Consider the following 27,574-nt stretch of genomic DNA (forward strand, 5'->3'; position numbering starts at 1 on the left):
GAAAAAAAATTGCAAAAAAAAAAATAGCGGCTTAAAAGTAGCTAAAAAAAATTAATAAATAAAAAAAAACTTAAATGCCAAGAATGATGTGGAGAGAGCACATTTTTGCTCAATTAGGCTTATAAGTTTAAATTAATACAAAAAAATGTGTAAATATCTGAAAAATCGCAAATGAGCGTAAAACAGCTAAATAGCAGCTGAAATTATCGAAATAGTTGAAACTTGAAGAAATGAGCTGAAAGGAGTGTGACGAGCTGAAATTAGCAGAAAGTTAGAACAAAAATGTTGTAGTTGGCAGAATAAAGCAGAAAGGAGCACAACAGCTGAACAAAAAAGAAATTAGATGAAAGTAGCTTTTTTATTTTTAATTTGCACAAAGAAGTTGAACCGAATATGAAAGGGTCAGTGAAAGGTTGTAAACGGATCTAAAGATGTGAAGGCTGTAAAATGAGCTCAATTCATTTTCTATGAGAAAAAACAAAATGGCAGAAAAGGCTCAAATATTTCAAAAAGCTAAAGTTGCACCAAAACCTAAAGTCAGAGCAGGATTGTCTTGAAAAAGCCGATTGTTTTGTTTTATGATTTGTTGAAATAGCACAAAAATTGCGTAACAAGACTGATGCTGAAAATGTATGGAATAGCCATAAGAAATAAAACAGGATTACAACAGTGTTGATGCTTATTAAGCTGTGCATGTAAGTGTTTAACAAGCAGGTTTTTGTTTTTTAATTCCCTTGAGTTTTAAGAGCTGGCACCAAGACATTCACTAATCCAAAGCTCAAATGTTAAAATGCTGAAGTAAATAAACTGTGTACCTGCAGATTATTCTGAGTCTGATCGCACACGCTCTCGCACTGTTCACCGAACGTTTCCACCTGTTGAAAGAAGAAAAACAGGTTTAATATCTCAAATGAAAAAGCTGCGATGTCCTTGACGGCGCGTTCCGTGCGCTCGGCACCTGAGTGGCTTCTAGCAGAGTTCGGAGCCTGGTCACCTCGGCCTGCAGCTCTCTGATCACCTGCACGCCGCCACCTTCGTTCACTCTGGGCGTGTTCAGGATGCTCTTGGCGCGGATCGCGCAGCGCAACGTGTTTAGAGTCTCCACATAGTTCGTGTCAGCAGGGGAAAGCGCTGCCATGTGAAATCACAACGCACAAAATTTAAACGCATCCACCTTTGATTTGATAAGACTAGACCCAAAAGGTTCAAAACGTCTGCGTACTTGCGATCATGGTGGTGATGGAGTTTCCACCGAGGCTTTCTTTAAGCAGCCACGTCAGCACGGAGTCCGTGTAGGGAATGAAGACCTGCTTCTTTTTTGACGGCTGTTCGCCAACGTTGAGGTCAGCTGAAAGGTCACGGCAAACAGAGAAAAATGTTCAGAGCCTCAAAGCAGCGCCGACATGAAGCGATTCACTTCTGAAGCTCTAACGATCAATAGATGGAAGAAAACTATTTTCAATGACAAATAAAAATTTATAAAGCTGCAATATTTAAGTCACCGTTTTCTTCACATGAATTAGAATTTTTTTTTAACAACATCTACCGTTGGAAGTGGTTTGAGTTCCACCACTACACCAGATTTAATCACCCACAGCTGAAAGGCAGTTTATTATGTTTGTGTTAGCAAAATATCTCACAACACTGGATTTAAAATCAAGCATGCTGATCAAATCATTGGATGCATTTTCACGACTGAACGTTCTGAACAGAGCTCAAGTTACTCGTGCACCACGTCGACCGCTGAAAGTGTCACTACAATGATTTATGCATTCGTCTTCAGTAGTTTATTTTAATTTGTTTGGTCCACATTTTGAAAATGTGTCATCTTTTGTATAAGATGCATTCATTCTGTCACAAAGTACCATTTTCTGTTGTACCATTATCGCATACAGCTGCATACCATATATATTTATACTATAGCATATTCAAAGCAACTTCCTGTATATTGTAATATATATAGATGTATAAAATTTATTTTTTGCCAAGCACTTCTGGATGGACGCAAACTGCATTTTGTTGCTTTGTACTTGTGACATGTGCAATGACAATAAAGTTGAATTCTATTCTACCGTGAGGTTTGTGTGAGCGTGAAGGGCGTGCGAGACCCGCTCGTGCGCTCTACGCAGATACCTGGAGCCACAAGTGATCTGCAGCAGCTAGTTAGCTGTAAAGGTATTTTGTACCCGTTATGTGTTTCATATCTGTCAGTTGGTGTTCTAATTATTTTATATGTTAATTTAGAGTGCACAAGACTAAAAATATTCGCCTCTTAAATGACATGCGGCCACGCGGTAATGATAAAGCACGTTTTACTCGTCACTCGCTGAAGTACCTAAAGTTTTGTATTTTGTTTTCCTGTATTTTGCGTCTTATTTCTATAGTTTTCACGGCATTCATTAAAGCGCCCGTTAAAAATAAAAGAAGCCATGTTTGCGTCTTCATTGGGAGTTCCAACCATGTTGTGGTTAACGAACAGCTCCGCGTCAAAACGCCACTTTAACTCTGCGTACGTCGTAATTATGCACCAAGATGTCACTGTCAGATAAACCCCAGCAGGATAAATCGGATTATACACTTGAATCTGAGGAACATAGTCTCCATAATAAAACTTTACACACGTTGTACTTGTTGCTTAACCATGGGCTGCCAGCTTCGGCCACACGAGACCTTTCAGAACGGATTTTAAAAGTTGTGTGCGTAAATATAAAAAAAAAAGCAAGCCACAGCGTAACAGTTGAAGTCACATTCACCTTATATTGTGATTAACATCTCGACTGTTTTAATTTAAAAAATAAAAAAAGGATCAGTTCTCAGCCCTACAGCACTCGCAGGCAGACACGTGGAAACGATAAAAAGCCTTTTCAGCTCATCTGAAGAGAAACTGAACAGCCACGTTTAGCACGTTTAGACTGCAGTGCATCATGGTCCGTTTCAGTTCATCTGTACACCATTACTTTACTAGTGTTTAGTTTCTAAGACAACGTTTCGCGAACAAAAATCTAAATTGTCCACCGCTTCAAAATGGTAGACAAAAATACGATTTTGTGGATGTGTGAACAGTTGGATCACAGCCTTGCAAGATGGCCGACGCAGCGAGTCAACATTGAAAAATGCGTCTTTTTCCCCTCTTGTAGTAACCGACTCGTCCAACCCTAACAGGTAATGGTGAATGTTTAAACAAAGATTTTGCACCATTTGGAGTCAACCATCTGTTAGCAAAATATCTCATGAACCACTGAAACGTCTCCAGAAATGATCACTGCATGCACACACAGCTGATAAACTGTAATCAAGATTCAAGATGGCCGCCGCAGCCAACTGAGCTTAGAGAACAAAGATCCAACTCAGTCATTTTAGAAATATTGATTTTTTTTTAAATGATCTGAACAGATTGAACACTTTCAAGATTTGACCTTAAATATTTTTCATCTTCATCTTTAAAATTGGCATGAATTGGGCCTTTATTTTTAATTCTTATTAAATTAAAAAAGATTCAATAAATGGCTAACCCTCCATGTAACGCAGCGTTATAAAACGAATAAAGACGGTCGTAGTCTGTGCTGACGATCTGTCGCAGCGCGTCCGGCGAGCTGCGTGCAGTTTTTACCGAGAGCCGAGATCACACTCCCCAAGGTGACCAGGGATCTGTTGATGTTGGCGCCTTCCTTCAGCCGGGCGCCTGTGGTGTGTGTGGCGTCAGCTCGCTCGCTGCCTGCCAAGTCCACCATGTGGATCTTACTCAGCCTCTCCCGTGGCAGCTCCGCATCAAACCATGCCTGTGGTACGAGAAGAGGGGGGGTATTCACACACTGCAGAGAAATTTTGTTGAAATCAAAACAAGACATCACCGAGGATCAAACTAAACCGCCACAAACTGTTCATGCTATAAAAAGGAATGAACAGGGATCATTAGCACCTGCTGCTGAGAGCAAAGCATCAACGACGGCTTTACCTTTGCTCATTCGTATCGGCGTTAGCAAAATATCTCAAACCAGTGGATTGATTTTATTAAAACTCATTAATTTACAACGGATTTAATTTTGGAATCAACCCAATCCAAGATGGACGCCACAGCTGATCAACACTAGACGACGGCTACAAGTTTGGAAAAATTTGGAAGTGACGTTAAGCACGAGCTCACGCGATGTTTAGACCAGAAACGGCTACAACTGGTCGTTTTTGAACAAGATCAGCTTTTAAATGCCTCCAGCTGCAAGTTGAAAGGTGGCTCACCTGGGTGAGCATGATGGTGAAGATGGCGTGCGAGCGGCTGCTGAAGTCATTCATGCCCGTGCTCGCGACGGTGCGGTTGGCGTTGCCGAGACTGATCAAGCTCTCGACGTCACCGAGGCCGTGCACGACGTGCTTCGACAGATCTACGTACGAGTCGTTTTAGAACGCAGGAAGGGACTCGTAAGACGGACGAGAGAATAAAGAGTCTTTACTTTCTACGAACGGTCCATCAGCGGGGTGCTCCCTCACTTTCAAGCCTCTGTCCGTGCACGGGGATCTCCTTCTCAGAAGGTCCTGCACACGTTCACTGAAGATCTCCAGATAGCTACAAAAAAAAATAATACATCAGGTTCTCAATACCACAAAACCAACACAACTAGAGCAGTTGTTTCCTACAAAAATGCAGCGTGAATGCTTATTGATGAGAAACAGCTGAAATTGTCTAAAACATGCTGAAATGTAGCTGAAATGGAACAAGCCCAAGTTAGAAGGAAGAAGAATATGTTTACTGAATTAGGTTCAAATAAGCAGAAATTAGCAAAATTAGTAAATTAGCTAAAAAAAAAAAATTTTTGTAAAAGCTGAAATTATTTGGTAAAAATTAAAAAAAAGCTGAAAATTAGCTGAAAACTATTAAACTACCAGAAGGAAACGGAGCTGAAATGAGCTTGGGGAAAAAAACAAAATAAAAAACAAAGTTGAATTAGCTGAAATAGCAGACAAAGCTAAAACTAGCAAAAATAGGCTGAAAGGAGCATACGCTGAAATTAGCTGAATAAATTGGGATGAAAGTAGCAGAAATTAGCACAAAATTATTGAATCTCTGAAAACAGCTGAAAATTAGCTTTAAAAAAAAAAAAAAAGGGGTAGCTGAACAGGTAGAACAAGATTAAATTAGCAGAAGAACACGTCCAATTAGGCTTAAATAAGCAGAAATTTGCACAAAAGCATCTGAAAAGTAGCTAAATAAGCACAAAAATTACCAGAAGGAAGTGGAGAGCGCATATTTTTGCTGAATTGGGCTGAAAAAAAGTTTAAATGAGTGCAAAAAATGAGGAATTAGCCAAAAAAAAAAAGCTAAACTTAACATAAAAGAAAGCTATATAGTATCTGAAATAGAAAAAGTTTAACTTGTAGAATAAGCTGAAAGGAGCAAAAAGAAATTAGAAGCACAAAAATGTTAGAAATAATCTGAAAGGAGTACAAACAGCTGAAGTAGTTGAAAAAGTTTAGATCTTTTTACAACTTTTTACTGCTCCTTTCACATTTTGTTGTGGTTCAACTTCTTTCAGCTTCCTTGTGCAAATTTAAAGATGTGAAGGATGTAAAATGAGCTCTATTCATTTTTTATGAGAAAAATAAAGTGGCAGAAAAGGCTAAATATTTCAAAGAGCTAAAGTTGCACCAATACCAACGAGCTGAACCTTTTGATAGGATTTGTTGAAATAGTACAAAAATTGTGGAATGACAGATGCAGGAAAATGGATCAGTGTGAATGTTTGCTTCATAAACATTCACAACTTTTCACAGCCGCCCATAAAAAGTTTGGTGGTTCTGATCGTTCTGGAACTGAACAATCAGAAATTATATGCAAAGTAGGTTCGACAGAACGATGACTAAACAAACATCTGCCCAGAGTCAGACAGTTGGGCGTAAAGACAAAAAGTGGATAAAAATGACTAAATCCATCCGTTCACGCTTTTCTAGAACAGAGCTGAGAATCCATTCAAGTTAAAATGTGATTTTTTTTTTTTAAATCAAAAACTTCAATTGACTTTAAAAACATTTTGGAAATGTTAGAAAACATGATTTCCTGCAATTATTGAATGGAAACATTCTGAGGTCTCTTTCGCATTAGTCAGTTTTTTCTCTCCACATTCAAGTTTAAAATAAGGACTTTATTTTTTTTTTATAAATAAGACTTAACCAAAACTACATAATGAACAAACTACCAAACTTTTTATTTATTTATTTTTGTATCGTTAGAGGCAGAATCCGCTGGGGCTCAAATGGCCTGTTTTATAGGGAATAGCAATTTCAGCAGTTTTAGTGTTAAACCACTTCACTAATGAGTCAAATGAAACGTTAAACTACAATAAATTATCCAGAAAGCATGAAGCAACAAGATTGTTTCAACTAAAGTAAAATAATTCAGGTGCTAGATTATTTCAGATTAAATTTTTCTTCCTCAAAATCTTAAACAAAACTCAAATTAAAATCTTTAAGAAGAGATTTTTCTTATAAACTTCACTTTTGACAGTTTCTGCACTTATCAAATTCTGAAGATTATAGAATATAAAATGGAAATATGTCCATTAACTGGAGTCGACTTTAGAGGTTTAAAATCTAGCAACATCTTATGTGCATTTGTTAGCATAACATCTCAAAAACCATCGGTTGCATTTGAAGACTAAAAATCAAATGTACATTTACAGCTGAATAAATATTGAACCTCAGCTGGAGCAACAACACCACCAGCCTGATCAAGAAAGCTCATCAGAGACTCTACTTCCTCAGGCGGCTGAGACGAGCTGGTCTGGGAAGCTCAGTCCTCACCTCCTTCTACAGGTGTGCAGTGGAGAGCATCCTGTGCTCCAGCATCAATGTGTGGCATGGAGGCTGCACAGCTGCAGAAAGAAAAGCTTTGCAGAGAGTGGTGAAGGCTGCACAGAAATCTGTTGGAATCAGTCTCCCCACCATCACAGACATCTACACCTCCAGATGCAGGAAGAGGGCCACCTGCATCATGAAGGACCCCACTCACCCAGCACACACACTTTTTGCCCCGCTCCCCTCAGGAAGGAGGTTAAGGAGCATTAAGTGTAGAACCACTAGACTGAGGAACAGCTTCTACCCTGAGGCTGTTAGACTCATGAATCTCTAACCAGAATAATCACTGTGAAAAACCATATCATGTTGCTGCTGATCTGTTTCATGTTGCTGCTGATCTGTTTCATGTTGCTGCTGATCTGTTTTAATGTTGATGTGTTCATGCGTGCACATCTGCTCACACACATGTTCATGTTTGTGCTGATGTTCAATGTTTTATGTTATGAGTGCTTAGTGTATATTTAGTTGATGTTTTTCTTAGTTCATATCTTAGATGTTATTACTGTTTTTCTTATACATTTTATTGTGGGATGTAACTGGGACCCTGTGTACATAATTTCGCTCCACCACATGTACCACATGAGGTGCGAGTGACAATAAAGAAACTCTGACTCTGACTCTGAAAACAAAAACTAATAAAGCTATCAAAGCTCAGATTATATTCTATATATATATGGTTCAGTGATTTGAAAGCGGATTGACTTTTTATCAGCCCGACTGTATAAAGAGTGAAGGTGTTTGGTTGCAGTTGAAGGCCTGAGCCCATGCTGTCCTGCAATATGATGTGACAAATAAAAAAAAATAAAAAAAATGGATATAGTAAGGCTGACTGGATAGTTTAATTCATTTGAAACCATTACTTTGTATTGTTTTTTAAATAGTCTTTAAATGTTTATCAAATTAAAGGTGAGGATCTTGCACCAAACCAAGGTATTTAAATTCTGCAACAGTGATTTTAAAAAATTTATTTTGTAAATGAACATGAAATTTATTTTCCTTAAAGTTTCATTAAAATCCATCCAGTGGTGCAGAGTTTTGTTGCCAACTGAAACATAATGGCAAAAACATCCGTGCCCACCAGGTGGTGATAAAACAGGAGCGTTCACTAAAAGCAGATGTTGGTGGCTGTAAAGCCGTCTTACCTGACCTCTGTACGAAATGACACAATCCCGCTCATGCATCTGTTCGAAATCTCCAAGAACAAGCCCTCACAGATCCGTGGGATCAAACCTTTAGCCACCTAAAATTAAAAATTAAAATCTTCAGAACCCTTGGAAATAACAATGAGCACACTCGGATGACGACTACATTTAGATCCCATTGTGTTTCGTTTTTAATCTGTGCGTCAACACCAGGCCGTAAACGCACCTCGGCGCACGCGGGCTGCTGAACAACAAAACATCAGCTCATCTGATGTGGAGTTACTGAAGCATAAAAGCAATCCCACTCTGAACGGCACGCTCCGGTTTTTAATTACAAAGGAACAGATAGTCAGCGTTAAGAGCCATCTGTAATTATCTGTGATGTTGACAGCAAGTCTGCTGGTGACCTTGCACAAACCTCACTCGTAATGTGAAGTTTTCATTGCAGCGCAAGGTGAGATGGGGGTGGGGGCACTCATCAAATTTTCTGATTAGTGGTGGAGACAGGCCGGTCTAATGAGGCTGCAGTCAGCTGGTTTTTACACAGACACGATGCCAGAGTACGCAGATACTTGGTGTAAGAGTTACTATCCAGTACACTTTGTTTTTATGCCTTTAAAATGTGATAAAACTCAAAATCAACAGGAAAAGAATGACATTGGGGTCGATGTAGAAGGACTAACAAAACCTGTGGGGTTAGTTTTTGGACCTGAGCATCTCAAGAATACATTTTTCAGTCTTTCTCCTTCCTTAGATGACGTTAATCTGGCCTCCAGTTCTAATGTTAAAAATATTTGTGTTATTTTTGATCAGGACATGTCTTTGTTTAATCGCAGACATTAAAAACGTTACCAGAACCGCCTTCTTCCACCTGCGCAAGATCGCTAAAATTTGAAACCTCTTACCTAAAAAATGATGCAGAAAACTGTTTCATGCATTTGTCACGTCTAGACTGGACTATTGCAATGGTTTATTATCTGGATGTCCAAACACGTACTTCTTTAAAACATCTTGGGTTGATCCAAAATGCTGCTGCCAGAGTTGTGATGAGCGTCAAGGAGAGATCAGCTCCACTTTTAGCTTCCCGTCAAATTCAGAATATAATTGATAAAATCTTACTTCTATCATGAAAAGCTCTCAACAATAAAGCTCCATCTCATTAAAAATGTTATTGTTCCACGTTTTGTTAAACAGCGTTTCAGCTCAGACTGCAGGTTTACTTGTGGTTCCTAGAGTTTCTAAAAGTGGAATGGGAGGTAGAGCTTGTTAGGCTCCTCTCTTCAGGAATCAACTTCTGTAGGTGAAGGGGGCACTTCTGCTTTTAGGACTAAGTTTAAGACTTTTCCGTTGGATAAATCCTATAGTTATGGTTTCCTGCAGCAATCCCTTAGTTATGCTGGGATAAGCTTAGACCGCTGGTTGCCATCTTTAATTGCTCTACTATCTGTTTGTACATGCATTCGTTGCTGCTTGTTTTATTTGTGTCCTGAAATGACTTTCTGTACATTAAAGCTAAATACACAACAAATTGAATTGAAAAAGTCAGAAGATTCTTACTTTTGGACCCATTATGGTATAGGATTTGCCTGAGCCGGTTTGACCATATGCAAACACACAAGTATTAAACCCCTCAAACGCAGCTTTCAGAACATCAGTCCCCAGGTCTTGGAAGATCTGAAAGAAAAAGAAAACTTCAAAGTTTGTAATAATTTTCCAGCAATTTTACAACTCCATAAAAGCTATAGGAGAAAAAAGAACTATGCCTTCTCCTGAGATGCAAATGTTGGACTCTCTTTATCAGTGGAGTCATAGGAGTAGTCAAATGTGAAGATTTTCCCTCGGTCCTTCAGCTTGTCTCCACGTACAGATGAAGGCTGGAATTTAAAATAAACTATAGTTTCAATTATTTTTATTCTAGTATAGTTCCCTCTGTCGTAATATATAGCCTACCTTATGAACAGACGTCGTGTTCTCCTTCATATGAACGATCACCTTCGAAGACAGCTGCTTTTCCCTGTGAAATTAAAAGCGATTAAGTTTATTTTGAAAGTTCGGTTCAAACAAAAACAACCATTTTTACGGGACGAACCTTTTGCTCATGGGACGGACTCGAACAGCAACTCGTACTGAAGACATTATTTGTTGAACAAAAATAAATCGGAACCACCGCCAGGTATTTTAGATTTATAATTAGCAGCGTCTAATTAATGATCACACCTGGGCTTGTCCTCAATTTCCTGATGCAGTGCGCAGATTAGCCACTAGAGGGGGGTAGCGTATTATATGTCTGTTTCATCAGGGTTGCCTTTTTAAAAAACGGAAAACTCATAAAACTTTATAAATTTACCTAGAAGTTACATTTTGCTGTGTTCGGTACTAATCAATGAAACCAGCGTTTGACAATGAAATGTATGATCGTTGAAGACATGACGCATTACGATTCAAACGCCGTAAATTCACCTATACAGCGAGAAATAAAAGAAACAATATTAGGTTGCGAAATTATGATAACAATGGGTTTATAAAGCATGCACACTAAACTATTAGAACGAAGTGATAAAAATATGAAAACAAATGCGTCGTTTGAAAAAAAATGTTTTAAGACAACAACAGCTATTTTAAGTAAAATTGCTATTTTCCGACTCTTTTATCTGTAGCTGAATGCAGCATTTCGAGGATTCCCCATGATGCAGCGCGGTCACGTCCAGGCGCGTACATTCAAAAATATGGCGGAGCCCTTCAGTTCAAACTCGGAATACACTGAAAATGTGCCCAGTATCGCCGACGGAGACGGTGGAGTGAAGAAGCGCCTGTCGTTTTCGTTCAAAAAGAACATTAGCTTAGCGCAAGAACCGAATACCGCACGTTTAGTCCCGAGTTTACAAATTGTTTGCCGACTTTCTGCGGAAAATGCCGAACGACTCCCATCGGAGGAGGCTATCATCAGCGAATGTACAGAGGAGAAAAATGCTGCTAACCGTAAAGACGTTTCTCTTAAACAGAACAGAGCGAACAATACTGAAGATAAAGAAAATGCTGTTGTCCCCCCCACAGACATCACTGAAGGTAACACAACTAAACAACTATAGTTGGCATTACTTAAGTACAATGGTTAAATCTCACAAGGACTCGTGTATTTATCAAACGTCGAGGTGGATATTTATTAAGACAAGTTTATTAAATGGTTCTGTTACAGAAGGAGACAGTCCCTTTATTTCTTAACATGTTTATCATTATTATAATTTGCTGTAACAAGGATTAAACCTGTTATTCCAGCATATTGTGGCAACATTCATAGTAACAAAATACATGGGATTCTTGAAGAAGCTGCCTTTCATACCATGGTTTTACTGATCTAGTTGTAATTTTGCTCAAACCTTTAAATAATCTTATGTGGCGTCACCACATGTAGCGCTCACGCATGTGTTGTGAACCACTCTCAGCTATTGCAACACCACGTTTTAGCTCAGCAGCTTTAAAATTCACTGAGTTGCAGCCAGTTTTATGGTAGGTTAACTGTGGCAGCCATCTTGAACTGTGCTAACTCAAAAGTTGTAGATCAGATAAAAAAATTGTGCACAGAATTATGTTATATTGGTGTTGGAGCTGACGGCACTCATTCTGGGAGGAAAAAAGAAACATCCTTTTGACTCTAAATGTGTAAATTAAAGGATGGACATTTATTATATCTCTGAATGAGAAAGCATCCATTATCTTTACTCGCTTCTTCCTTTTCGGGTCGTGGGGGGTCACTGGTGCCCATGTCCAGCAGTCACTGTGCGAGAGGCGTGGACACCCTGCCCTGGACAGGTCCAAGATCATCACAGGGACACATGGAGACGAGCAACAATTACATCTAGGGACAATTTAGAGTTACCAATCAGCCTAACATGCATGTTTTTGGTCTGTGGGAGGAAACCCACGCTTGCACAGAGAGAACATGCAAACTCCACCCAGAAAGGTCTCCGGATTTGATCCTGTGACCTTCTCGCTGAGAGGCTCTACCAACTGCGCCACCGTGCCGCCTGCAGAAAATTTCATAAAGTGTTAAAGATAAATTGCTTTGAGTCAAATGAGTCGATATAATGAATGCTCTGTGATTTTTATATACACTGAACACTGTTTAATGTCAATAACACGCAACATTTTGTCAGTTTGGATCTTTTTTTTTTAGAATTACTATAATTTTTCTCCACAACTAGATTCATGCATTTGCATAGCAGATGGGAAGCTTAATCTCGCTGGCTTTATGGGGCTTGGTGAAATTTAATTTACCAGCTGAAATTGACTGAGACTAGTCCATTACTTTCTCTAATGACATTACTCTGGTTCCATACAGGCAACGCTTCTGGTCAAGAGTCTCGCGTGACAGCCAGTCAACAGCACCCCGACACGGAGGAAAGAGATGCGGAGGTGGTGAGACGAGCGCGGGAAGAAGGCTGCGTGAACGTGGTCTTCCCTGGCGTCGTAACCCAGAACAGCTGCTACCATTTTGTCAGCGAGATCCTCAAGTGCATTCTCTATCAGAGACAGCAGCTGCCCATGACGTATGACCAGCTGGTGTATTCCCAGAAGAAGCAGCAAACTTCAGTGCAGGTGTGCTTATAATTTCAGCTAAGTGAGGAAACGAAGTTTTTGAGATAAACGAACGGGTTTTGCTTTCCAGGATAAAGACGCAGCGAGTAGGAGGCCAGCGCAATCTGCAGATATGGAGCGGCGTAAATGTCAACAGACTCTTCAGGAGCTGGAGGAGGTGCTGCAGCAGCTGGAGGTGCTCTTTTCCCTCAGCAGGGTCCCCCGCGTTTTACTGTTGATGGGAGGCTCGGTCATCCTCCCCATGGAGCTGTACGAGATCAACATGGAGGCCCTGGTGCTGGCCGCCGGTGATCAGTCTCTGCGAGTGTCGTCGTGCTTGAAGCAACTCTTCCGCACTCTCTTCGTTGCCGACATTTTGTCAGACACCAGACCCGTCCGCTTGATGCCCACCACTGTGTTAGCACTGGCTCATAGGGACTGCGGTGTCGGCTGGTTTCGCCCTAAACTACATTTCAAAGTCCCAACTCGAGTCAAAAACCAAATAATTGCTCTGTCCACTGATCCCAGCACCTGTAAGGGGCCAGGAGGCTCAGACTGGCAGGATTTTGTGTGGTTTCAGGCCCCCATGGCCATTAAAGGGTTCAGAAACTGACCTGAAAGGTTTACGGCACACAGTTGTGTCTAATGGTGCATTTCATTGAGTGTTTAATTAAACATTAAACTTGAATGTTAAATTAAGCTGTACATGTTTTAACAAGCAGGTTTTTTTGTTTTTGTTTCACAGCATATAATCCAAGTAATCCATCCAGTACTATAGAGTTCTTGCAGCTTAAACTCTGAAAAGGTTGGGACTTTAGAAAAAGAAATACAGACTGCAATAATTTCCACATCTCATAAACCCATATATTATTCACAATGAAACAAGGTAAAGACATAAAATGTTAAAAAGTTCCAGAACTTTTTTTTTTTTTGTGTGTGTGTGGGGAGAGGAGGGTAATTTAGCATTTTATGGCAGCAGCAGTTTAAAGTTGTAACAGAGACATGTCCAAACAATCCAGGAACTGAAGAGTGGTTACTAGATATCTAAGTTCATGCTCAGCAATCCAGATTTAAAAAAATCCAACAAAGTTAAGTCAGGTCATCTGGACAGTTTTTTTTTTTTTGGAGATGTTTCATCCAAAGGACTTCATCAGTCCGAGAAGCCACAACAAACTCAGTCCCACAAACGGGGTATGGCTGCCTCAGGAGTCGACGGGGGAGACGGCAGGCTCCAGAAACCATCTTCTCACCAGCAAACTGGTTGGCCCTCCATGTAAAGGTGCTGCTTATGGGACTCAGTTAGTTGTGGCTTCTCAGACTGATGAAGTCCTTTGGATGAAAGATGAAACGTCTCAACAGAAAAAGAAAAGAAACCGTCCAGATGACCTGATAACTCTGTTGGAGTTAGGGGTGCACCGATTAATCGACCAGACAATTTATCGGCCCCGATTTCATTAATTTTAAGAAATCGGCCGATACTTTTGAGAAACTGATTTTTTTTTTTTAAGTTTTAACAATTGTCTGAACTTAATTTATATTTCAGAGCACTACTTCACGATCAGTTAAAACAAGCTTGTATTGTTTCTAGGATATTGTTCAAGGGTGTTTTTTCAATAAAATATTGGAAAATTGAAGGTGCATTGTGACCTTAACACCCGACCGTGTCGCTTATAAAACTAGATCGTATCGGCAGCTCAGACTTTTTAGAAATCGGTGATCGGCCAGAAAACTGCAATCGGTGCACCCCTAGGAGTGGTTACTAGTTTATGGAGGGGAATCTTGTCCCATCTTTACTTCAGAGATTCAACTTTAAATGATACCCAGTCTGTCCCGAGACCATTAACCTCATTAGTTGCTGAATGCTCCTTCAGTTATTTTGGTTTTTGAACCCGTCCAGAGGACCCGACTTTATTTTAGATTTTTCTGCCTGGATTATCGAGCATGCATCAGGATGCTCCAGTTGTTTACATCCTTGTTTTCCCAATTTCTTTTAGATGCGTTGCCGCCTACAAATTTAAGAAGGCTTTTTTCACAAACTACTTTTTTAAATTTTTTTTTAGTTTCTTCATTGACGTTTACGACGTTCCACCATAAATAAAATCCAAGTTTATGAGATTTGCATATTATAAACCCGTTTCCAGATGGGTGATGTGAACATTGTCTCCATTTTTAATTCAGGAATTTCCATGCACAAAAAGCACAGCAGCAGACTATTCATGCGATATACTTTTACTGAGCATAACTTGAACAGTTTAATGAATTATCTGTATACGTTTACAGCTTTTGAAACATTTTAACGAGGCACATTGTGACAAAAGGAGAATAGAAGAATTTGTAAAGGATGTCATAATAAAACCATACAATTACTGCACTGGTCTGAGAATACATTCAAGGGTTCAGAGCTTTTCTACTTTCTTGACAAACTGGATAATGTCGTCAGCTAGCAGCCGAGGCTCTTCAAAGGCAGCGAAGTGGCCACCTCGAGGCATGAACGTGTAGGATTGGATGTTTCGATACCTAATTTGTGCCCACGATTTGGGGCAGTGCATCAGCTCCTGCGGGAAAGCAGCCAATCCAGTGGGGACAAATGTTCCCGTCCTAAAACAAAAGGACGAGCCTTTGTTAGGGAATGCACATGACAAGATTTAAAAACTTAAAAAAACAAAAGTCAGTACGACTCTGCCTCTTACTTTGCATCGATTCGGTTGCTGGGGTTGCCTTTAAGGTTCTCTTTGTAGAACCTCATGGAGGAGACGATGGAGCCTGTGGTCCAGTAGATCATAACATTCGTCAAGAGGTCGTCCAGGCTGAATTTTCTGTGCAAGAGTCGTAGTTTTTATTTAATAGACTGAAACAATCCCTCAAATCTTGCTGAATCCATCTGCATAGAACTATTTTATTCATTCCACCTTTATTTAGACCGGTTAATCCCACTGAGCCTCGGGGACTCGTTTACAAGAGAGACCTGATTTTAACAGAGTGATGACAACAGTGGACAATAGACAATCATGAAGGATGCGTACAAATTATTATTTTTAAACAAGTGAAAATAAAATAGTAATTAAAAGGAAAAGTAGCAACAAAAAAAAACCCCACTCCTATAATTATGACTTGTATAAAAAAAGTTAATCATTTTTGTGATGAACCAAGAATTATTTTTAGATAATGTTTAAATAAATATGTCCATGTGATTGAGACGTACCTCTCCAGTCCACCATCTTCCAGATCTCTGTTCTTCTTATCCGCCCAGGTGGAGAACTTTTCCAGAATGTAAGCTGCCAAACCCACAGGTGAGCTGTTCAGTCCACAGCCTTCAAGGACAAAAACAAGAGCACAGTTTAAATATTCTGAACTGCTCAAAACTGGACTTCTTGAAAGGACGGTCTAGTACTTTTGAAGTGGTGTTCTGTTAAATACGGTACCTTACGATCTTATCTCACCGAGCTGTGACCAGCATTCAAACACCTTCCAAGGAGTTTTCAACATCCTCGTGCGAGTCACAGGTGCACGGCCCGTCGCTTCAGGTTTGAGCACGTTTAAACAATTAGCTTTTCTCGTGAAAGTCATTGTGAGCGTCTCCAACTCATCTCAAAAACGATTTGACAGGAAACATCCAAGACAGACCAGATCTAAAACTCACACTAATAATAAATAATTAGTAAAAAAAAAACTGATTCCGATCCGTCTTCATTTCAAAGGTGCAGATGAAATTTTAATCTAATTTTAATTCAATTTAATCCTGTTGTACACAATCAAGGCCATCCATAACCTCGCCCCTCCCCATCTGATCTCCTGCACGTCACCCCTCCACGCTCCCTTCGTTCTTCCTCTTCCGTCCACCTCAACGTGCCTCTCGTCCGCCTCAGCACCGTGTCTCACTCTGCTCCCCAACTCTGGAACGCTCTTCCCCCTGACATCCGTAATGTCGACTCCGTTCAGACCTTCAAATCACAACTCAAAACTCTCACTTTAATTTCTTGTTATTTTCTTCTTGGTTTAGTGTTTTATAGCCATTTTATATTGTTTTATTTTGTGTTTTTAATGTTGTGAAGTGTCCTCGAGTGTCTTGAAAGGCGCTAACAAATAAAATGCATTATTATTATTAAACGAGGGAGTGGCTGCACAAAACAAGCCAAGGCTGACATAATCAGAATCAGAATAAACTTTATTGACATTGCACCGAGATACAACGCGAATATGTACAAACCGGATTCCAAAAAAGTTGGGACACTAAACAAATTGTGAATAAAAACTGAATGCAATGATGTGGAGTTGCCAACATCTAATATTTTATTCAGAATAGAACACAAATCACAGATCAAAAGTTTAAACTGAGAGAAAGTATAATTTTAAGGGAAAAATCTGTTGTTTCCAAATTTCATGGCATCAACAAATCCCAAAAAAAGTTGGGACAAGTCCATTTTTACCACTGTGTGGCATCCCCCCTTCTTCTTACAACACTCAACAGACGTCTGGGGACAGAGGAGACCAGTTCCTCAAGTTTAGAAATAGGAATGCTCTCCCATTCATGCCTAATACAGGCCTCTAACTGTTCAATCGTCTTGGGCCTTCTTTGTCGCACCTTCCTCTTTATGATGCGCCAAATGTTCTCTATAGGTGAAAGATCTGGACTGCAGGCTGGCCATTTCAGTACCCGGATCCTTCTCCTACGTAGCCATGATGTTGTGATTGCTGCAGAATGTGGTCTGGCATTATCGTGTTGAAAAATGCAGGGTCTTCCCTGAAAGAGATGATGTCTAGATGGGAGCATATGTTGTTCTAGAACCTGAACATAGTTCTCTGCATTAATGGTGCCTTTCCAGACATGCAAGCTGCCCATGCCACAAGCGCTCATGCAACCCCATACCATCAGTGATGCAGGCTTCTGAACGGAGCGTTGATAACAACTTGGGCTATCCTTGTTCTCTCTGGTCCGGATGACATGGCGTCACAGTGTTCCATAAAGAACTTCAAATCGTGACTCATCTGACCACAGAACAGTCTTCCATTTTGCCACACTCCATTTTAAATGACCCCTGGCCCAGTGCAAACGTCTGAGCTTGTGGAGCTTGCTTAGAAATGGCTTCCTCTTTGCACTGTAGAGTTTCAGCTGGCAACGGCAGATGGCACGGTGGATTGTGTTCACTGACAATGCTTTCTGGAAGTATTCCTGAGCCCATTCTGTTATTTCCCTGACAGTGACATTCCTGTTTGAGGTGCAGTGACGTTTAAGGGCCCGGAGATCACGAGCATCCAGTAGAGTTTTACGGCCTTGACCCTTACGCACAGCGATTGTTCCAGATTCTCTGAATCTTTTGATGATGTTATGCACGGTTGATGATAACTTAAAAGTCTTTGCTATTTTACGCTGGGTAACACCATTCTGGTATTGCTGCAATATCTTTCTACGCAACAATGGTGGAATTGGTGATCCTCTTACCATCTTGGCTTCTGAGAGACACTGACACTCTGAGAAGCTCTTTTTATACCCAATCATGTTGTCAATTGACCTAATTAGTGTTAATTGGTCTTCCAGCTGTTCGTTATATGCTCAATTTCCTTTTTCCAGCCACTTATTGCTACTTGTCCCAACTTTTTTGGGATTTGTTGACACTGTGAAATTTTGAATCAACATATTTTTCCTTTAAAATGTTACATTTACTCAGATTAAACTTTTGATCTGTCATCTATGTTATATTACGAATAAAATATTGACATCTGCCATCTCCACATCATTGCATTCAGTTTTTATTCACAATTTGTTTAGTGTCCCAACTTTTTTGGAATCCCGTTTGTACGTTTAGTCGTCCCAAGATCGGCGGATTGCACGAAGCTGCGGCTATAAATAATTAGCGCTGCCTTCTTATTCTTATTCGGAATAATATTTTGCTTAGATGAGAAAAGAAAACATAAGGAGAGACGGTATTAAAAAAAAAGATCTCTCACACCGTGTCCTAGACAGGGCACGATTTGAGGCATCAAAAAAAAACTACCACAGCAAAGCAACATAAACAGACGTTATACATTTACATATAGGCGGTGAAAACATTGAATTTTTAAGGGAAAGTTGTAGCATAGTCCAGATAAGAGGTGACGTTCATCTTCAGCTCAGTTGAGGTTCTGTCACATGTCCACGGCCTTGGGGAATTCAATTCAATTCAATTCAAAAATACTTTATTAATCCCAAAGGGAAATTATTTGTTGTTGTAACTCGTTATCCTAGTTTCATTAAGAGATGTTATAGATGCTGATGGCTGTAGACAGGAAGGATCTCTTGTAAAGGTCCATCTCACAGCGGATCCTAAGAAACTGGCTGCAGATGCCATCCGATCCGTCCACCCAGACTTGGCTGGCCTCTCGGTTCCCCTCGGGCTGTAGGACCGCCCAAATGCCAGGCAGAACTCCTCCCAGAGCGATGGCCACTCCCAGCAGTCCGCCGAGCTCCTCGTCGCTGCGGACAGCCAACAGTAGGTGCCAAAGGATGATCCTGTTCTTCCTCTGTCATGAGCCATGTTTCCTGCTAGTTCCAGGATCTCAGTGATCAGGCACTCGAGCACAGCTGGCAGGTAGATGAGAATGCTTCCACAGAACATCCTTTTCAACTCATTTTAGATTTGGGGCTGTAGTCGAGATATTATATGAGCTTTTGAGATGTTAATCAGCTGCTGTTGGTTGTAGAAAACTGCCTTGTTGCCATGGTTACACATAACAACAAATGTCCAAAACTAAATAAGTTTCAGTAAAAATCCTTCCAGCTGCACAGCATCCGATACCAGAGGAAACAATCATCCAAAAAATGTGATTTACATCCAGAAAAGTAGGAATTAAAGTTTCCAAAAGCAAAATCTCAGAATGAAAGTAACAGAGCTGCTCCAACATGCAGCCACCTTGAGCGGCGAAATTCTAGAACAAGGGGGTGGTGAGGAGACAGACAAAGCATCTTTGTTGTTTTCAAAACATTCCAGGAGTTGAGATAAGTCCGGCATCAAGGCCACAGTTTGGGTCAGGCAGAACTCGTGAATTGTTGTTTCTGCCTTTAAAGTCTCACTGTACATATTCTCTGATGGAAACTCCAAAACAGCCGAATTGATCCTTTACTCCAAAAGTCGAGCTCAGAGCTTCTCCAGATTATTCCCACCATTCATGAGTGCTGCCAGGGAGATCACAGTCCTGATAATGTGCATGACTAAGCAGTTTTACTAAGCTGTGAACAAAAAAAAAAAACCCTGATTTTAAAAAAACACTGGTCTCTCAAAATGTGGCTGAACGGCTCACTGGTCATGTTGGTGCAAACACTGATCACAAAGCACGGAAGCCTCATTCATAACACGCCACAGTCCGGGACTGAAATGTTCTGAGCTCCTCGGTCCATTCAGAAGACACCAAAGTGAAGACGGGGGGTCGGAGTCGGCCTCTGATGCCCCTCTGTGCCGCCCAGTGGGATAAAAACAGGACCGGGATGACTGACGTGAAGAAAATAAATCTGTGGAGCTGCGGCCCAGTTGTGCAATGAACCGATGACAGTTGTGACTAAACATCAAACAGATATTTTACTGACGGAATATTGACAATGACACTGCAATTTTGTAGTTGGTTTAAAAAAAAAAAAAAGTTGACCACAAACAAGATCGCTAAAGTGAGTTAACAGTGTGAATGTTTATGAAGCATTCACACTGTTGTGATCCATTTTTCTTTCATACATTTTTCGGCGCAATTCTCGTCCCGAAGTTTTCGAGCCGTTTCAAAATCATAAATCAAAACATTCAGCTCTTTCAGGACAATCCTGCTGTGACTTTTGGTGTTGGTGCAACTTTAGCTTTTTGAAATATTTAGCCTTTTCTGCCATTTTTTTCCCCACATAGAAAATTAATTGAGCTTGTTTTACATCCTTCAAATCTTTAGATCTGTTTACAACCTTTTCCTGCTCCTTTCAGCTTCCTTGTGCAAATTTAAACATTTTTTTCAGCTAATTTCAGCCGTTTTCTGATCCTTTCAGATTCTTTTCAACTACAACATTTTTGTAATTCTTCTGATTTCTTTCTGCTGATTTAATCTCGTTATGCTCCTTTGAGCTCATTTCTGCAAGTTTCAGCTTTTTCTGCTATTTCAGATACAATTTAGCGGTTTTTATGCTAATTTTAGCTTTTTCAGTAAATGCCGCATTGTTTTCACTCATTTCAATTTTTGTCAGCCTAATACAGTAAAAATGTGATCGCTCCGCTTCCTTTTGGTAATTTAAGCTTCTTTCTGCTTTTTTAGCTACTTTTCAGCTGGGTTTTTTTATACTGTAATTTCAGCTTTTTACAGATGATTTCTACGGTTTTGTGCTCATTTTTGCTTATTTCAGCTTAATTAGGGAAATATGTTCTTTCTGCTTTCTTCTGCTAATTTAAGCTTGTTCTACAGTTCCAGCTACCTTTTCAGAATTTTTTTTTGCCAATTTCTGCTGTTTTCAGTTTTTTTTTTCTTCCCCTTGCTCCATTCGTCAGAGGTCACCACAGCGAACTAAGTCACACGAAGACTTGGCAATTTTTTATTTTCCTTACGCCGGATGCCCTTCCTGCCGCAACCACAGAGCACCGAGCTACCACAGCCCTCTGTGTGGAGCGGAGCTGCTATCTAGGGCGCCTGGGGGAGCAGATGGTGGGGGTTAAGGGTCTTGCTCAGGGGCTCCGAGTGGGGCAGATGAGGGTGGAAGCAGGTGTGGGTGGTTCAGCTATCCCACCCACATTTTGATGTCAGTACCGGGAGTTGAACCGGTAATCTTCTGATCACAGGCCCACCATAACCTCTGTGCCACCACTCCCACGGATAAGTTCAAGTTTTTCACGGTAATTTCTGTTATTTTCAGCCTAATTAACGTGATTCTGCTCCTTTCAGCTATTATTTAGATGTTTTATGCTAAATTTAGCTTTTACAGCTAATTCCACATTTTTTAGATACTTTCAGCTCCTTCCACTTCCTTCTGGTAGTTTAAACTTTTGTCTGCCTTTTCTGATACTATTCAGCTATTGTTTGCTAAGTTCAGTTTTTTTTAAGCTAATTTCCTAATTCTTGTGCTCATTTCTGCTTCTTTTTATACCTAATTCAGCAAACGTGTTTTTCATTCTGTTCTCTTGTGCTAACTTAGGCTTGTTCTTCCATTTCAGCTACATTTCAGCATGTTGTTTTTGTTGTTGTTGCGAATTTCAGCTGTTTTTCCAGGAAGTTCTTCAGCAATAAGCGTTCACTGCATTTTCGCGGGAAATGCAATTTCTCTAGTTCATTATAGTGGCCGACACGAGGGAGGTGTCCAACACTCGTTTAGCGTCGCGCACCGCTTCAAACCAGCAGAGTTCTGCACCACATCTCTTTTGGTTCCACTCGAAGCTCGCATCCGAGCGGGACGTGGCGGCTTCATCGGTGATTTGTGAACGGCCACAGGAAGCTTAAAGACGGACTGGTCTGCGAAATCATTTCGCAGAATTCTCTTCTGAATACGCCTGAAGACTTGCGCTTCTTTCTCCATACTTCGTGATCTATGGTTGACGGCATGGTTCATAAGGTACTAACTACTGACAACTAGTTGACAGAACATCACTTCAAAACTGACCAGACTATCCCTTTAAGAGAAAACGAGACTAGTCATCTTTAACCTGTTCATACCACCATCATTAGTCAGCATGTGTTTGCACTCTCACCTGCAGTGTCTGGTTTAGTGGCCTGAATGTGAAGGTAGCCAGATTCCCTCAGCATTTCCCAGACATTCTTCTCAAAGTAAGGGAACAGCCGGCGGACATCTTCCCGACTGAAGCCCACCAGGAAGGGCAGATACGGACCAATAATCATAGACAACAACACTTTGAAGCCTCTGTTTGACACACACATGTTCAGGTGGAGACCCTTCACACAGCTGGAAGAGAAGAATCACAGCTGTAAAAGCAAGTCTGTCCACATGGAAAGCTGATCAGCTGCATTTTGCAGGAATTTGTGTTGTCGAGGGTTTTTGGTAATCTGCACACAATGCAAGCTTTATTTCACACAATGTCTGCTTTTAGACATGGTTTGGCTTGTTGTGATAAGTCGACTTGTTTTGCGCTCACTCAGGCTTCATCTGTGACATGTTAGTGGTGATGAGCGAGCCCCAGTCTCCTCCTTGCAGATAGAACTGGGAAAAGCCCAGGCGTTCCATGAGAGTCAGGAAAACTCGGGCAGCAGCCAGACTGTTAAATCCTTAGAAGAAAAAAGCAGGAAGCATGCCGATGGTAAATATCCGCTATTCAAGCAGAGATTCATACAAACAGTTCGTGTGTCTGTGCGTGTCTGTTAATAATACATCTCATAAACGACTACACAATTTTTAATAAAACTTGCAGAAGGTAATCATTGGATGCACCTCTATAACCGACAGCTCTTAGAAAAAAACAAACAAGAGTTTAAGTGTCATTTTTACAACGTTGAGCCAAAACGGATACGAGTTTCACAGCACATACTTTCGAATGAGACATCTCACGAGTTACATAACGTTGCGTTTGTTCAAAATGCAGTCAACTCCATTTTTCAGCTCAAGATGACCTTGATCTTTAGCTGTAATAGAAAAGGTGGCGGGCGATGTGCATTCCTACAGGGACTTCTGGGACTTTAACCTACCCTGTTTATGTGGGGCTTCTGAGAAGCCATAGCCCGGGATGGAGGGGATTATGACCTCAAACGCAACGCCACTGCGGTTCTGAGTGAGAAGTGGCAGAATCTTGTAGAACTCGTAGAAGGAGCCAGGCCAGCCGTGAACGAGCATGAGAGGCACAACCTTCTGATCCGCTCGGTGCGGTGGACGCACGTGAATGAAGTGCACATCCAGCCCTGCACCATAACACAATCATACGTAGTCCGTTTTTGCTTGTGAACACATACAGTGTAAGGATTGTGAAGATGTGTGTACCTTCGATTTTGGTTTTGAAGTGTGGATACTGGTTTAGCACGGCCACCCGCTTCTTCCAGTCAAACTCATCCCTCCAGTATGAAACCACTTTCTTAAGGTAAGTGGAGTTGAAGCCATAGTTGAAGCTGCTTTCTTCCAACGGGTCGGTGTAGCGGGTTTTGTCAATGCGCTCATGCAGGTCCTGGTGAATGACATTAAAAAAGGCGCTCACTGCAAAAGTATGAGATCCAACATTTTGAAAGCATTTTAGTTTTTCAGATAACGTGCAATTCTGAAATGCATGTACACGCTCAGTGTAAACAAAGCACGCGGATGAATCTGCTGAAAAATGTTGTGCAAGTTAAATTTATTACTTGGTGAATTTTTCTGTCTGGTCTTCATGACTTTGCAGTGAGTGCTACGAGGGTCACAAAAAAAGTGTAAATTCCAGCTTAAATCAATTTATTAAAAGCTCGGTTTGATCGTTAAGGTTGTAAAGTGTTCATTTATAAAAAGAACATCCTTGTATTTGAAACTAAAATGACGTGTTCCTTGTTAAGATGATCAGAAACAAACGGTCCCCGTTTATAAGATTTGTTCAAATCTGTTTAAAGATGATCAATTATATAGATCAGTGATTTTATCTAACAGGCGCTAAAGAAAAGTGTTTTTTTAATGCAGGCAAAAATGTTGAACAACAAAAAATACTTCAGTTATTTTGACGCTACTAAGTACAATAGAAAATCTGCATGTTGTCCAGTGACAGCAAGTTTCTTCCACAAACTGGAGACATTCCCTACAAAACTGTGGAGGCGATGCCGAGTGCTGAATGACTTTGTTGAAGTTTGCAGACGAAGCTGAAACTAAGCTGTGAAAACTAAAAACAGAACACGAACTAAAATCTAAAAAATAAAAAACACAACACATATACTGGTAAGTTAAAAAGGAGTAAAACACCAGCTTCAAATCAAAAGTAGTAAATGGCTAGCTAAGAGGTCCATCCATCCATTATCTTCCAGTTGTTCTGATGTCGGGTCGCGGGGGCAGCAGCTTGAGCAGGGAGGTCCAGACATCTCTTTCCACAGCCACCACCTCCAGCTCTTCTGGGAGGACTCCAAGGTGTTCACTCAAGTCTCTCGGTTGGCCTGGGTCTTCCCCGGGGTCTCGTCCCAGTCGGACATGCTCGAAGCATAGAGGAGTTCAGGGAGCACCCTTACCAGTTGCCTGAACCACTTCAACTGGTTCCTCTCGATGTGGAGCAGCAGTTCCACTCAGAGTCTCTCCAGATAACTAAACTTCTCACTCTAAGTGTGAGTCCTGCTACCCTGCAGAAGAAACTCATTTCAACCATGTGTATCCACAATCTCATTATTTCAGGCACTATCCAGAGCTCATGACCATAGGTGAGAGTAGAAACATAGACTGACTGGTAAACAGAGAGCTTTGCCTAACTTCTCAGCTCCCTCTTCACTACAACAGACCGGAACAGAAGCCGCAATACTGCAGATGCTGCACCAGTACCTTTAACTATCTATGTACTTAAAAGATAAATGTAGAAAAATGCTAACTAAAAGTAGCAAAAGGCTAGCCAAAATTTAAATATAGCAAAAAGCTTCAAAGTTCATGCTCAATAATCAACGTAAAAAATCCAACAAAAAGAAACTTTGTTGGATTTTATTACTTGGATTATTGAGCATGAACTTGGATGTTTTGAACCACTTTGTCCATGGCTGCCTCAGACGAGTCGGCGGGGGAGAGGACGGACTCCAGAAACCATCTTAGCACCATCAAACTGGTTGATCCACTATGTGAAGGTGCCATTTATAAGCCTGAGTTTGTTGTAGCTCCTCAGACTGAAGAAGTGTTCTGGATGAAAGATGAAACGTTTCAACAAAAAGAAACCATCCAGAGGACCTGACTTAACTTTGTTGGAGAGCAAAAAAAAAAAGGTTTGAATACTAAATGTAACAAAAGGCTAACTAAATGTTAAAGTAGCAAAATGTTAGCTAATAGAAGCAAAACAATAGCTACAAGATAAAAGTAGCAAATGGTTAGTTAAAAGCTAATTTTTGCTCATTTCCCTGTGGGATCAGTAGACTAACTCACTTACAAAATATCTATATTTAAAAGATAAATGCATCTAAATGCTTCGTAAAAGCTAAAGTTACAAAACTTACTACAATTTATCAACAAAAGAGCAAAATGTAGACAAAAAGCAAGCTATATTTTAACTCCAACATGTTTGCTAAATATTCAATGGCTGCATTTTGATTTATGCCATTATTCTTAGTAGAATCGACTCTTGGAACTTCTCGACAAAAAAGTATCCCCTCCCTTTGCTCCACCTTGACCTGTCCATGTCGGTTCTTTAGCTTCTAAAGGAGTTGGCGAGCCACAGAGAGCTCAGCTACCTTAATCTCTTCATCTGAGGTTTTCACTGTGAAGGGGTGGATCTTCTTATCCTCTGACAGGGTCTTCTCTCCTGCTCCCCACCATCCTTCACCAAGTGGGATCGTTTTCACCTTGGGCCTTCTCTGCATGGCGTACAGTAGGATTCCACCTGCTGCCAAGGCCACAGCAGAACCAACCACAAGCTGCTGCTGGACAACATCCAGGCCGAAGAATGAGTCCCTGCAAAGTGGGGATTAAAATGAGAGAAAGTCTAACTTGACGCAATAAAACCTCTCTGACATTTATGTACAAAGTCTTCTGAATTAAGAACTTCTTACTTTAAAAGGTTCAGCCTCTGCATGGTGTAGTTCAACACGTGAACGCTCGCAGGTAACTAATATCAAAGGTCGAGAGTGGTTAATTTTATGCAGGACACTCAGAAAGTACCTGGCACCTCGGAGCGTCTCAACGTAGTGAACGTACCTTGTTTGTCACGTTTTAAGTGTCCAGGAAGGCAGCGTCTTAACTTCCACGCTAAGTTAAACAACCGATTTGAAGATTATCCTTTTTTTTAAGAAGGGCTGCAGGAAAGGGTGGGAATAAATAAATAAATAAAGACGGGTTCGTGTGTTGTAGAAGTCGCTGGTTGGCTAGGGGATGTGTCAATCTTACGTTGAGCTCCAAGTGTTCCCGCCTTTTTTCGTTGCTAGGACAGCGGCCAACTTGACCGGAAATGCGTCACCTCCAGCCACACCAAGCGGAAGTTGTAGATTTTGTTGACTATATTTAAAAAGTAAATACGATTTGAGGAAACAGCAAAATAAAAACGCTACAAATTAAAATAAGCTTGGGCTTTTGGAAGGTTGCAGCGTTTAAACACTTCCTTAAATAAAATTATTTCATTTAAAAATATATTGAACAAGGGGGTAGTTTTCAGGAAATGGCATTTGTGGATAAAATAATTAGCCACAAGGATTAAGTTGTTGTTATCGTAATTTAAAACTTCATTCCCTGTTAGCAGACCAAATTTAATTATATTAAAATTTAACCATGGAATAGAAATCTTAGATATAATCCAGTTCTGAAAATCTTTCCAAAAAGCATAAATGAAGTTGCAATTAAACAAAAGGTGTTCTGCTGCCTCAATATCTGAATAACAGAATGCACGAGTTGGTATCTATATTAAATTTATTTTGCAGAAAGTCAGTGCAAGGATAAATTTCATACATAATTTTGAAATTAATTTTAGTTTTTTTTTGTGGTTTCTTTCGAACACAAAACGTATTTTATTTATTTATTTATTTTTGTTACCTTTTCCTTTTAGCCATCCTATTTCTTAAAAAAAAAACTGTAGTATGCTTTTTTATAACTGTTTATTGTTGTTGCTGTTGTCCATTGTTGTCATCTTTCTTTGTTGAAATCAGGTCTCTCTTGTAAATGAGTCCTCGAGGCTCAATGGGATTTACCTGTATAAATAAAGATTGATTGATTGATTTCTGGTAGTTGGAGTTTAGGTATTTCCCTGAACGAACACGATCGTCTAATTCTATTTATTTTATTTTTGTTTAATTTTTCTCCTTTTTAGCCTTTATTTTTCTTCCTTCTTGGTTTGAAGTTGTATTTGTACTGTTTAATGAAAAAAATTAAATAAAATAAAAAAAAAGTTTAGGTATTTCCGGGTATGCACGCCCCTTCTGTTTATGACTTCCGGTTCCAAGCCAGT

At 40.3% G+C, this 27,574-nt stretch overlaps 3 protein-coding genes across 3 annotated transcripts in view; 1 reads left to right on the top strand and 2 right to left on the bottom strand.

Annotated features, from left to right (window-relative positions):
- kif16bb (kinesin family member 16Bb) overlaps positions 1-10,124 on the bottom strand; it is a 34,401-nt gene extending 24,277 nt beyond the window's left edge. Inside the window, exons 1-11 of the mRNA XM_037692334.1 lie at positions 10,078-10,124; positions 9,939-10,002; positions 9,752-9,862; positions 9,546-9,662; positions 7,989-8,086; positions 4,449-4,561; positions 4,237-4,379; positions 3,611-3,779; positions 1,223-1,348; positions 959-1,131; positions 816-875 (exon numbers count right to left, since the gene is read on the bottom strand). Coding sequence (XP_037548262.1) covers positions 816-875; positions 959-1,131; positions 1,223-1,348; positions 3,611-3,779; positions 4,237-4,379; positions 4,449-4,561; positions 7,989-8,086; positions 9,546-9,662; positions 9,752-9,862; positions 9,939-10,002; positions 10,078-10,124 — 1,221 coding nt within the window. The remainder of the gene's footprint in view (positions 1-815; positions 876-958; positions 1,132-1,222; positions 1,349-3,610; positions 3,780-4,236; positions 4,380-4,448; positions 4,562-7,988; positions 8,087-9,545; positions 9,663-9,751; positions 9,863-9,938; positions 10,003-10,077) is intronic.
- Positions 10,125-10,672: 548 nt separating this feature from the next.
- On the top strand, positions 10,673-13,176 carry LOC119417745 (MAD2L1 binding protein). Its single transcript, XM_037685031.1, has 3 exons — positions 10,673-11,054; positions 12,328-12,584; positions 12,655-13,176. The coding sequence occupies exons 1-3, from the start codon at positions 10,673-10,675 to the stop codon at positions 13,174-13,176; spliced, it is 1,161 nt and encodes a 386-aa protein (XP_037540959.1).
- A 1,610-nt stretch (positions 13,177-14,786) lies between these two features.
- On the bottom strand, positions 14,787-26,386 carry ephx5 (epoxide hydrolase 5). Its single transcript, XM_037685043.1, has 10 exons — positions 26,335-26,386; positions 26,190-26,245; positions 25,872-26,091; positions 23,482-23,662; positions 23,193-23,402; positions 22,646-22,775; positions 22,244-22,455; positions 15,766-15,874; positions 15,254-15,379; positions 14,787-15,161 (listed from the first exon to the last, which is right to left on the bottom strand). Exons 2-10 carry the CDS (start codon positions 26,210-26,212, stop codon positions 14,960-14,962), a joined length of 1,413 nt encoding a protein of 470 aa, XP_037540971.1. The 5' UTR covers positions 26,213-26,245; positions 26,335-26,386; the 3' UTR covers positions 14,787-14,959.
- Between the last annotated feature and the right edge of the window lie 1,188 nt (positions 26,387-27,574).

This window comes from Nematolebias whitei, chromosome 1 (assembly GCF_014905685.2).
Source record: "Nematolebias whitei isolate Nwh7 chromosome 1, NemWhi1, whole genome shotgun sequence".
In the NCBI taxonomy this organism is placed as follows: Eukaryota; Metazoa; Chordata; class Actinopteri; order Cyprinodontiformes; family Rivulidae; genus Nematolebias; species Nematolebias whitei.